Raw genomic sequence first — 12,486 nt, forward strand, 5'->3', positions numbered from 1 at the left:
TCTACATTCTTCGGCCACAAGCGGTGATGTTCATCAACCAAGAAAAAGAAAAGCATGAGAGAGGTGTTATCTGATGCAAATTATAAGACCTTTAACTGCTGCCTTTTCCCCCTCAACTTCTTGCATTTTAAAGGTCCCATTCTTCATAATTGCACAATGAATCTGGAAGTCTAAGTGGTAGGCTTGGTGATCCCAGCCCTTCTGCTTCTTGTGTAGTATCCAACAGTAATTAAAAAATAATATATATATATTTATATATATTTATATATATTAACAGGTATAAGTCCTCTTGAATGTTTTCATCCAGATGTTTAATGACACATCTAATTGAAGTGATGATATGCCTAACAAAAGCGTCGCACCACCATCTTCTACATTTCCCAGTTCTGTCCAGCTCAAACAGATGTGAGAAAACATCACAAAACTATGTTGTTGTTGTTTTTTACTAGAATTTTGATTTGTCTTCTAAAAAGAAGTGAGAAATACTTCTCAGACCGGCATGTCCTTTTAGCCTCTCCTCTGAAGAGAAAAAGAGAAAGATAACCAGCTGGGCACAAAAATGCACCATCGAGAATTTGCCATCCTAACATCACGACATTTTTGGATTGCTTCTTGCCGTTACGCTCATGCTGAGACAGTGGACAGCAGCGACAGCAGGGGACCTTTAGACCAATATAAAATGTCATGCAGATAAATCAAAAGAGGCTGATTGGGCAGAAAGGGAATCGGTTCAATTTTGGAATGATTTCTGAAAGTGCTTTGCTATCCTAAATAATAGCAAGTACTGGTGATGAGGTTCAGTACTCATTTTCAGTGAGAACCCTAATATGACTGTGAATCCAGAAGAACGAAACAACAAGCTACTCCCGTCCACTTGCAGAATAGGAAAACTGAGGGAAATGTGGTCGTCTTTCATTGTCCATGCAGTCCATACCATCTTCATCATCTGTGGAAGTGAAGTTTGAAGGTAGTCTCAGAAAAAAAAAAGATTTTCTCATTGTAAGTTCCATAACATTATTCTACAGTGTATTTTTGGTAAGCAAAGAGAAGAGAGAGACCACTATTTTAATGGAAGCGGGCACGCAGAAGAGGACCTTAATATTCCTTCCGACACAGCATATAATTACTGACCAATACTGGAAGATGATGTTTTTTCTCTCATTAGGTTAAATGAATTATGATGTTCACAAACAACACAAGAATTTAACCCAATGTTGTGTGGTCCACTGGAATGAGTGAGCCCACCACATCTCACCAAAGAAGGGCCCAAAGAGGCTTAAAATATGAATCAGCAGCCTCAAGCATCTAGTATGCATGGCTGACACTTTGTCGCATTGCAACCTTAAAGGTTTATTTCTAAACATTTCAAATATGGGATGCTTTTAAAATTCATGCAACAGCTTATTTTGAAAAAAAAAAGCTTAATGTGAAAATACTGTATTGGTGACAATTAACACCTTTTAGAATGATTCGGTAAAGCTGAAGACTAGTTTAGCAAATATTTACCGGACCTTTAAGCAGAATGGTCTAAGCTGTAAGATTTAACATGCAATATGAACATTAAAGAATCCTACCAGAATTGTTCTGTGACGTGCTAATATGCACCTTTCAAGGGAACAGGTGCTCTAGTTTTGGCTTTGATTCAGCAAAATGCCTAGCAAACGCCTTGCTTAAACAGATGCTCAGAGTCAGGTATGTTAAATACTCTGCTGAACTGAGGGTGTATTGTTCATCCCAAGGAAGTCTTTGTAGTTTTCCCATTTGTTTTTATTAGACTAAGAACTGTTAGTCAGGAATGAAAAAAAGGTTTAAGGAGACAAAATCTCATTTCTGAAGCACTCTCATTTTCTGAAGTGCTCTTAAACCTAATCAAGATAGGTCTTCTAAAAGTCTTCTGTTACAAGAAGGTCATTTAAAGACATTTGCAAGCCACATGTCTCAAAGGTGTGATATTTTTCCTGGCTGCTACTATTCCAGACAGGTATATCACAGTTTGTTTTTCATAATAAAACTCTCACTCGCACTGGGGGCCCTGAACCACAGGAGTTAAACATAGCTATTTGAGATACAGTACTTACATTTTTCAGGTGGCGTTATTGTAATAGTCTGAGCAGTGAACTCTTCATCAAAATATCTGGTGTCTGTCTCAGAAGTCACTTGAGGTTTAAAGGGAGGGACAAGCTGAAGGAGCAAGGAGGAAAAAGCTGCATTAATAAATGTGAACACATCCAAATTGTACATGAAGGTCTTGAGGCCAAGTACTTAGAGTACATTAAAGCTGGCACCAAAAGGGTCCAAAACTGAAAGCTTGGTAAGTAGCTCTTGTGTATAACATTAGGCCACCAGAAAGCAAAATGCCAACAACAGTGTAGGAGCAAGTGGTAAAAAATGTTGGTTCTGTGGGACATTTGTAGTTCAATATTGGGATATGGTTTCTCTTGAAGATCTCTCTTCTCAAGAACTAGAATTCTTGGGTTGACAGGCCCACAAATGCTGCAGATTTTTATAAATTAATTTAATACCTTATATAAACACTGAAGAACATTAAAGGTCCCTTAATTTGAGCAGTGCATGGTTGCTGTACAAACATTCGTAACCGTGTGACAACCAACCCACTGGACAAAGGTTGTAAGTCATTCTGATTCCTTCCCTAATATAAAGTTCTCTGTGAGTGCATGCACACGCAAGCTGGAGCAGTCTGGGCAACAAGAATGTTGGGCTTATTTATTACAAGATTGTATGTCTTTGTGGGATCTGGAATAACAACTGGGCTGAACATGGTCTACAAAATGTATAGGAAGGGTGTCAAACAGTAATGGATGGAACTCCCTATTCAACAGATTCTCAGCTACCACACTTGAAGATTCACACTCCGCAAATCACAGCTCTCCGCCCCCTTTTATAATGCTCCCCAGGACCTGCCACTAATACTGCTGGGCATATCATGTTTTTTCCCCTCTGACTCATGCCATTTGTGTTCCCAAATCAGCCCCCCTATAGCCCACAAGAGAGGAAAGGAGAAGTGGGGTTGGAGAAAGAGAGGGGGAAAGAAAGGAGAAGGAACAGGGTGTGGGTGGGGGAAAGGAGGAATGGGATATGGGGAGGGGGAATAAAGAAAGAAAGTGGCACACAACGTTGTCATTCCCTCAGGACTGGTGTGGCACGGATGTGGAGCTGCCGTACGCTTACTTCACTGACCTGAGGATCCCGAGACAGAGCACAGGAGGTGAGAGAAGCAGCTCTGTACTGCACAAGCCCCAAGTGAACAGAGCCACCTCCCACTCTCACAAAGGGGTGGGCTGGCTCACAGACAGCAAATAGCCTTCACTGTGCTGAACAAGAGGCAGAGAATGCAAAAAGGTATTGCTTGCCTTGTTGCATTTCAGGTAAGAGAGAGAGAGAGAGAGAGAGAGAGCTGTCAAGGACTGGTGAGGTACGCTTGCTCAAGGTGAGAGAGCAGTGTGCAGGCAAGTCCAAAGCAAGGTAGGTTGGTTGAGATGGGCGGCACCCACATTTAAAATGCCTTGCCAGTACCCGGCTGCTCTCTTACCTCTTTGCACAGAAGATTAAGGAGGCAAGGCCTGTGAGGAGACGAGAGAGCCGCTACAGCAATACAACAGCCACTGAGCTACTGTGGTGGCATTTCATAAGTGGGTATACTTGCTCTGGATGGGGATTGTCTCATGGGCCATAAGGGTGCCTTTGGAAGGCTGGATGCAGCCCCAAGGCTATATGTTTGACATCCCTGATATAACGAATGCTCATGTAAACATCTGTAGATGGCCTAGAGCTTTGGTATTGATTGCTTGAAGAAAACAACTTCTGTGGCAGTACCTCTGGCCACTGCTGCCACCAAGAAAGGAGTTGGATTCTGCAGCAGGTGTCTCTCTGCACAGACTGAACTGCTGCTGAATATCAAGCTCAGCACCCATTTCCTGGGGGTGCAGGAAATAACCCCAAACAGGTACAACAGCCTGGAAAGAACACTGAGAAACATCTATTTGCCAATTTTTATATTTTGTACTGATCATTCATTCTATTGTTTTAGTGGCTGCTGTTAAAGGTCATAGATGGTAAAAACTTTATTGCACCTAGTAATATTACTGGCATTCAGACATTACTGCCAAAATATGTTACATTTAGAAGTACTGTGGTAGAAGAAAAAAGAGGGGAATAAAACCCAACCTAGAATCAGAAGCTGGGTACCCAAGGTTGGGTAGAATAATATATATTATTATTATTAATTATATATACATAATTAATGAAAATATAATTTATTGGAAGCGCTATGTCTAGATTAAAATGATTAAAAAACATTAAAATAGCACAATGGCATTTCCTGAGGTTGATATCTCTAACCACATGCCAGACGCGTTTCGGCCTATTCGCCAATTTTTATATTTTGTACTGATCATTCATTCTATTGTTTTAGTGGCTGCTGTTAAAGGTCATAGATGGTAAAAACATTATTGCACCTAGTAATATTACTGGCATTCAGACATTACTGCCAAAATATGTTACATTTAGAACTACTTTCGTAGTTGCAAATTATCCAGATTAGTTAATCTGAAGTGCATTCCTGCTACAAGCACAGTTACGCAATGGCCAATTCCATATACGAGACAACAATGAATTTTAAGATATAGTAAAAGTAGAGCACTATACAGATCATCACAACTAGAAATAGACTTTTTAAAACAAAACAGTAAACAATACTTAACTATTTATTAATACAAAAATTAATAACTGAAAACAATACAGTGCCATCTGTCAGTTTTATCCTTTAGGTTCTGAACACCACAGAATTTTGTATTTTCTCAGAAATTGTTTGTGTTATCCTAAGCAATAAGTTGGTCAACGATCATAAGGTTGAACTATAAGAATGTGTGCAGACAATAATAAAGTTAGTGCCTCTTCCATTCATCCTTTATTATTAGAAAAACGACATACAAGGACAATGACTGGATGAATTCTATTCACTGAACTCATTCCACTAATTCACAAGTTGTAAAATTTTCCTGAAATCCATCGTTAGCTCTCCAGCATATTTACTGTTCCACCTCTCACATCACCTTAAATTCTATACATGTATTTGTTGTATATTCAGAATGTTATGAATGTAACTCACAGTGCAATCCAAAGCAGAGTTATACATTTACCAACAAAAAGGATTTAACTCTGCTTAGGATTGTACTACTAGTGTAAAAAAGAATTGAACTGGGCAGCCAGACCATTTATCTGATCTATATTCTACATTAATCAAAATCATATCCTGTATGTTATTAATAATATCTAGATTTCAAGACTTTCCTGGATTCCTAGTGAACCAAGCCAGTTGTACTATTCATCACTGCTCCTTCAAGGGACAGATTAACAGTGCAATTCTTGAGGGGGGGGTAAATTGATTTAGGAGTCAGCGTGACCCCTGCGCCAGCGTTAGTGCTACCTGTGGCATGAAAATGGCCAGCAACCTCACCGGCAGTGTTTCTTCAGTGCAGGGGATCATGCCATTGCCAAAGGGGACATTCCCGGAGGCAGGGCTGACTTTAGTCAGCTCCCTGAGCCCTATCACCCTGGGAACGTTCCCTTTTGCCATAGTGAACTTGTGCCTGTAAACAGGATGGCATAACCCCATGAAACTTTATGGAGCAATTTCACGGGGCTTGGGGAAAATTTGATTTTTTAATGCAGCCGTGCCTCTGCAAGCTGTTCAGGAGGTGGCACGGCTGCACCGTCCATAGGTGCTTCACAACTATCCCTCCTTCAGGATTGCTCTGTAAGGTATATTTTGAGCATCCAGTCCTTTAATAACAGTAAAAAAGAGATATGGGATTTCTCCTTTCCTTCTCCTTTTCAGAAGATCTGTTGATGGTTGTAGGTGAACATTCTGCACTCACAAAAAGCAAAACTACTCATGAATAAATACCACACCCAATCTGCCTTTGAGCAACAATGACTTGCTTAATCACAGTTTGAAGGAAAATGTGTAGCAGCTACAAAGAAACATTAGTGTCTGATAGTACTTACATAAAGCCCTAGCTCCATATTTATAGCTCATCTTATAACAAAAAAATTCAATATGCCTTTCCATTTACGGTAAAATTATATTTACTTGACTTTTCTAGTGGCAACAAGCAGATTTGTAAAAATCTCACAGCATTACGGTATAAACAGCACAGAGAGCACTACCTACCACATGAATAAAATGAATAACAGAGAACATGGGAGTGAATAACTGGATGGGATAATGTTAAGAGTATATGACACAGAGGGTATCTAAAGATGTGAAGGCCTGGAAAAGCCATAACAATTCAAATGGTGGAGGAAGCGTCTGCCACATGATCCATTCCCTCCTGTGGTTGGGGAAAACAATCTACTCACAGATCAATGGAGCCCTTTAACCTTACCTACTCGTTCTCTGGACATGTTGCATAGTATTCAGTCATAATGTGTACTGGGACACCCATGTACATCTCTAGTATTTGAATGCAGAGGCCCTCCTTCAAGGTCTTGCACTCTGGGGAAAAGCAGGATGGCAGGATTACACCCTGGGAGGCATACATGGGCTTCCATTCTAGGCAATGGGCTGGACTGTTGCAGTGAAGGTGACATTTTCTCAGCCCAGGATCAAGGGCCACAGGAGGGAAAGAGGTCACATCTTCAAAGCGCAGTCAGGGAAATTATATAACCACAGTCAAATTCTATGCATATTTAATCAGAAGCAAACCACAACTGGGCTCATGTGTGGGGAGGCTTACTAATAAGAAAATGTGCAAGAGATCTCAGCCTTAGCAACTCGACCCTCTGCAATTAGTGCTGGTATTAACTGTTAGAATAAAATCTAAACAATTATATTTTCCTATATCATAAATATGTCGATCTGCTATGTTTTGCGCTAATTAATGCTGCCCATGATCCTATCAGCACAGGTTTCTCTGAAATCAGTGGGACTTGCTTCTGCGTACACAACCATATTATACATCATACATAACGGCCATGGTCCAACTGTGCATGCACACAACAATCAGGCTTGTGCCCTATTGAAAAAGCAGTAATGGTACTAATCATCTGGAGAGACGAAAGCATCTTTATTTTCCTTTCCCAGACAACTGGTAGGCACAGCCGCTGGTTTTTAAAGAGTTCTATGCATACAACTCTGGCAACGAAACTGGGTAGAGAAACTGTGTGCCCAGCATCCATCTGGATGCATAATTCTTCATCCCGCTAGGGTACAGACCCAAATGTGTGTCATGTTCTTAAAACAGCAAACAAAGCTGACTCCACAACTGTAGAAAAGGTACAGGGAGGGCCGACGTGCATAAGAACCCTGCCCAGACCAATTCCAATGCTTGTGGATCGACTCTTCAGAAAATCAGGAGTAACTCAAGCATGCAGAAAAGGTTCTGAGTTGAACCATGTCTGAAATTGAGAACATGAACAATCCCATCCAGTATTTGACAGCAAGCCATGGCCTAACCAAACTAGTATCTGAAATAGGGATGATCAGCTATTGGGGAGAGCTGTGCCAGCACAATGCCTGCGCACAATGTCATGGTATCAGGGCAATGCTCTAGGATTTGCCAAAACTTTATAGTTAAACTGGTTTTCTCCAGCACTTATGTTGCAATGCCCTCCCCAGTCCCCCCCCAGTGCACCCTCCCCAGTCCCCCCCACCTCCGCTGGCCTTTGAGGGATTGCCAGGAGGTCTCCCACATCAGGAGTGCTAGCATCCCTAATCTGAAAGAAGCATTTATTGCAAAAGTCCAGACAAAAATCAAATCTTAGGCCTGATTAAATATTTGCTGGCTCCAACAAAACTGCCTGCCCAGAGTGTAGAGCAACTGGCAGGATCACAACATGACAAGGACATTGTGAAGTCCTGTGAGCCTCCATGAATTGAGCTGCCATGATTTGGGCAAGTGTATGGTGGCCACTGAGAGTCTGAACTCAGGCCATAGTCTTATTGAAGCCACTGTTCTTTAGTCGTTGCCCTTCATTTGAGTTTGGATTTAGTTTTATATCAAACATTCCCACAGGACAACGAATGAAAAAGTTTTTACAATACACCATTCTAAACACATGTTTTCCCTTGTTTTGAAGAGCACGCAACCTTCTGGAAGTTAAAATCAATACCAATTTTTTTTTTGGTAAAACTCAAATCCTGAGAGCTCAACATAGTTTTTGCCTAAAATGACAGGTGATTATTTAATGTCAGTCTTCAGGACTGAACCCTAAATCCATGAAACTGCTCACTGTAGACCTCTTACTACCAGTGTCCACATTACTGTTTAACAATGTTTACATGTGTACTCTATAAAGAAAAAATCAGCACACTAAGCAGAGTAAGAACTTGAAAAAGGGATCAATGTTTAGTGTTTGTGTGACACTATAATACACTATCCATGATTAGTGTTTTAATGTTTGGTTTTAATGCTTGATTTTATTGATAGTTTTATTGTTGTTGTTGTTGTTATACGGTTGTGACATTATAAAATGATGTTATCCGCTCTGAGCCAGCTTGCTGGGAAGGGCGGACTACAAATATGAAAAATAAATAAATAAATAAAACTGTGCTATAATAACAAAAAAGAAAAATCCATTGCACATGTACAGAATACCTTGCCCTACCACTAACTGCAACTACATCTGGAACAAGGGTTAAAGGACTGCAGATCAGAAAGTGCAACTTCCAAATAGGCTTGACTCTCACTTCAGGAACGCTTTTAGATCCCATTGATCTCACAGTCTTATGTTTTTAGCATGATCCTGCCCATGTTTAGGATGGTTATTATGAAGCCCAGCAGATTCCCATGGGATTCCTAGCAAAAATACTTGGAATATCTCCTTGGAACTCACTGTGCTCAGTGTTTTGATGTACTGTGAGAGTGCCGCGTACTAATATGCACCTAACAATTAAGTTTAAAAATTCCGGAAAGCTCTGACCGTGGGAATCACAGCACACATCTGGTTTGCCTCTGTACTGAAAGCAATGACACTTGTGAGTTTTTGATTCACTTAATCCACTGGCTTCAATTTGACAGTCATAACTGCAATTTTAGAACTAATAGAATGAGAACTGGATACACGTCTCTAAAATAATACGCAGGGATGAAGTCATAATTAGTTAAACATGAAGGAAATACTGAATAGCAAACTAAAGTCAGTATTAACAACCTCACTGTATGGCTGTTGAAAAAGAGGGTTCACCAGCCATTGTGGAAATTTTAGAAGGATGCCATGATAGGAACTCACAGTGTGACTTGGCATGAACTGTGACAAAACGTTTTCAGATTTTTCACATCTGTGTCTAGAAACCATAAGCAATAAGAGGAAAGGAGTGGTAAACAACCATTAAAATAACACTATTAATTATTAATCTTATCCAAACGTATGTGGCATCCATTTAGGAATGCTTCTGCTGGGTTCACTGTATTTTTGGATCTGGTGCTTTGCGAGCCTATTCAAACACCCATGAAGGTTCTGTACTGTGGCCTAAATGTTTTAAATTTTGTGAGTGGTATTCACCATCAGCCAAATAATGACGAGAAAAAGAAAACAGCGCAAATCCAGCAAAACACCTGTTCTTTGAGATGCAAGGTACACTTCATCCTAAACAGTATTTAGATCCTTTCAAATGCAAGGATAGCATAAGCTACTGGATCTAAAGGAATTTTGACTCTCAAAAGCTTGTTGGTCTCTAAGGACTCAGACTGAGTTGGATTTTTATGGTATCTTTGGTTCATCCAAGAGCTATGTTCCAAACTTTTTGTATTTTTGAGAGTTGAAGTTGCATAACTTTAGTCCCCCCCCACCCGTCACCTCAGCTATTTGCATGAGTCCTTCACACTCATGAAAATTTTAGACAGCAACTGCTCGTTCTATCATCTCCATGGCTTAGTCCCCAGTTGATAGTCTTCCTCCTATCCTACACAGGGTCTCTGCACTATATTGGTTCCTTCTTTTATACACTCCTTTGTTGCAGCAGGGAAGAGGAGTATCAAAGAATACTGTCAACTGTAGCCTTGGCACGTGCCCACTAAGTCCACAGGATATTTTGTTTTTAAATTCACTAGTACATTTCACATCATTGAAAAAAACTTATTTTGGTGACAAAATTTTATGGATACTGTCAAAACACATCATCCAATTTTAGAGGGAAAACCTCCAAAAAATTACCAGCTTCTGAAGAACTCGTCAAGAAATGAGGAACCAGCACATGGAACTTCTGCACCACCTCCAGAAGAAAATAAGAGAAATGCAGTAAGAAACCCCTTCCTAAAAATAATTCTTCTAAAGTGGTATTATGAAAAATATGGTAAAAATAATATTGAGAAGGGCAGTGAAAGATGTCTAGGATTAGAGTTGGGTTACGCTAGTCAACCCCGATGGGTAAATTTAAAAAAAATTCCAACAGTCACACCTTCATTATTTTCATATTCTAACGAGACGTAGGTCAATTCACATTTTGATTTCATTACCCTACCTGTTGCAGTTTTTATTCAGTGAACAATACCACTAGTAAGTCTTGGAAGCTCTTAGACTAGTGGACTAATTGAAGATGTACTCGTTCAAAGTACTGGAATCCTATGCAATCCAAAATACATGCATACTTCATGAAGTGTAATGACCAGTATAGAGCTTTTGGTTCTTTTAGATTTCTGAACATATGTACATTATTTTTCATTTTAATTTGATATCAGCTATTGGTTTAGGATAATTTTAATTTCATACCAAAAGCAATGGGCATACACTACATCATGAAACAACAACTCACAATGGACAGTGCCAAATTTTCATGTTAATGGAACAATGGTAGTATTGGCTTAGGATATTATTAAATTCACATTAAAAGCAATGGGGTTATAATGCTATGAATCTTTCAGTACTAATAATAATTTCATTGTTATACATATAGTATATTTTTCTTCATAAACAAAAATATCACTAAGGATCGAGTTACTTGATACATTGCTCCACAAATACACATGAAACCCCCACAATGGGACAAAAAGCATCCCCCAGGGCTGGTTCAGATTGGGAAAATGGAATGGGGGAGAATGCAACCCCTTCTCTCCCTGCACTGTCATCCCCATCATAATGGTATGCCGCAGTGCTCAGAGAAATCAGTTTCCTACAGCTGCAGGGAATGTGAGTTGGGTCAGGAGAACCCCAACCTGAATCACAGAACAATGTATTTTATACTTTGGTCCTAAGACAACAGACAGTCTTGCAACACCATGTAGCAAACTCAACCATATCTGTTTTCTAGTTCGCAGTAAACTGAGTGAAGGGATTCTAATTTACATTTGCTGATCTTGTTTAACGAATGGAGGTTGTCCTCAGCTGACTAGCTATAAGGACAAAGCAATGTCTAAACTATATTAGAGTTCAGGCCTTTGCAGGACATGGTGAAGCAAAACTACCACTTTTAAGTGTACTAGGTAGGGAGCTAGGCTCGATGCAGAAGCACTGATATTAAACTCCTAGCCCTGTTAGCCCTGTAAATCTGCACTGGGTTCAAATAGCCTTGAAGAGGTAAAACACATTGCAACATTGCATCCTTGAGTTAACCAAAGTATAAATTATGGCTGCCATGTCCAAGTCTCAAAAATTGACAAAAGCCTTCTCCTCAAATGGAGCTAAAGAAAAGCTTTTCTGACCAAGCCAGTAGTACAACTTAAAAGTCAAGTGCAGCAATAGATTCAGGAGTATCACAAGACTGCAGCTTGAGTGAGCAGAAAGTGCTGAATATTTATTCATTATTAGCTTCCCCAGCCCCTATATCAAAGGGCATTTTACCAATCATCATCTCATTTTACTCGGGGATTCAGTTTCTGCCAGCTCATTTGGAATCAGAGCCCAACCATGGGCAGGATACACAAGTATTTGTGACAAGCCCTCTGTCTTTCTGGGCATTCACTGATTGAACTATTCCAGCCTATTCTAGATTAGCAAAACTAAACCAAAGATGGACGAGCTCAGCAGGTGGCTCACTCTAATCCCACATTTTGGTATAGAGAACAATATGAGCACAAAATGAAAGAGAAAACCTGAAAACAAAAGATAGTTTAAAATAGCAATCGTCCAACTGTCCACAGCACCATTACCAACACCGCAACTGGAGATACAAACCAATAATTTATTCTTTAAAGAATCAACTTAAATGCCTTGTATGCAGGCTGACAACAATGATACATCAGCACTGAAATATTTTTACCACAATCACATATAACTGAAGTCTAAATACATACTCATTTATATTTTGATTGTGATATATGAAATAATATCTCACATTCATAAAACAAGTGTATAGTTCTATTTACAAACAGAACTTGGTGTTTCTAGGACATGATCTACTTTGATCAGCCTGTATATACAGTCATACCTTTCTCAGTCCTCTCCTCGACAAATGCACATGGTATCAAAACTGTAAATAATTATAAGTAGTCTAATATTCAACATCAATCTTTCAAGTAATCTAATAAT

At 39.6% G+C, this 12,486-nt stretch overlaps 1 protein-coding gene across 4 annotated transcripts in view; it reads right to left on the bottom strand.

The window, feature by feature from the left end:
* Nucleotides 1–589: 589 nt before the first annotated feature.
* AKT3 (AKT serine/threonine kinase 3) overlaps nucleotides 590–12,486 on the bottom strand; it is a 156,903-nt gene continuing 145,006 nt past the window's right edge. For 3 of the 4 annotated variants that reach the window (XM_056852358.1, XM_056852357.1, XM_056852356.1), the window contains 2 exons: nucleotides 2,079–2,181; nucleotides 590–946 (listed from right to left, as the gene is read on the bottom strand). In XM_056852358.1, coding sequence (XP_056708336.1) covers nucleotides 861–946; nucleotides 2,079–2,181 — 189 coding nt within the window. In that variant the 3' untranslated portion in view covers nucleotides 590–860. Of the gene's footprint in view, nucleotides 947–2,078; nucleotides 2,182–10,176; nucleotides 10,235–12,486 lie in introns of all 4 variants that reach the window. The other variant, XR_008933403.1, reaches the window with a different exon arrangement.

This window comes from Euleptes europaea, chromosome 7, assembly GCF_029931775.1.
Source record: "Euleptes europaea isolate rEulEur1 chromosome 7, rEulEur1.hap1, whole genome shotgun sequence".
Lineage (NCBI taxonomy): Eukaryota > Metazoa > Chordata > Lepidosauria > Squamata > Sphaerodactylidae > Euleptes > Euleptes europaea.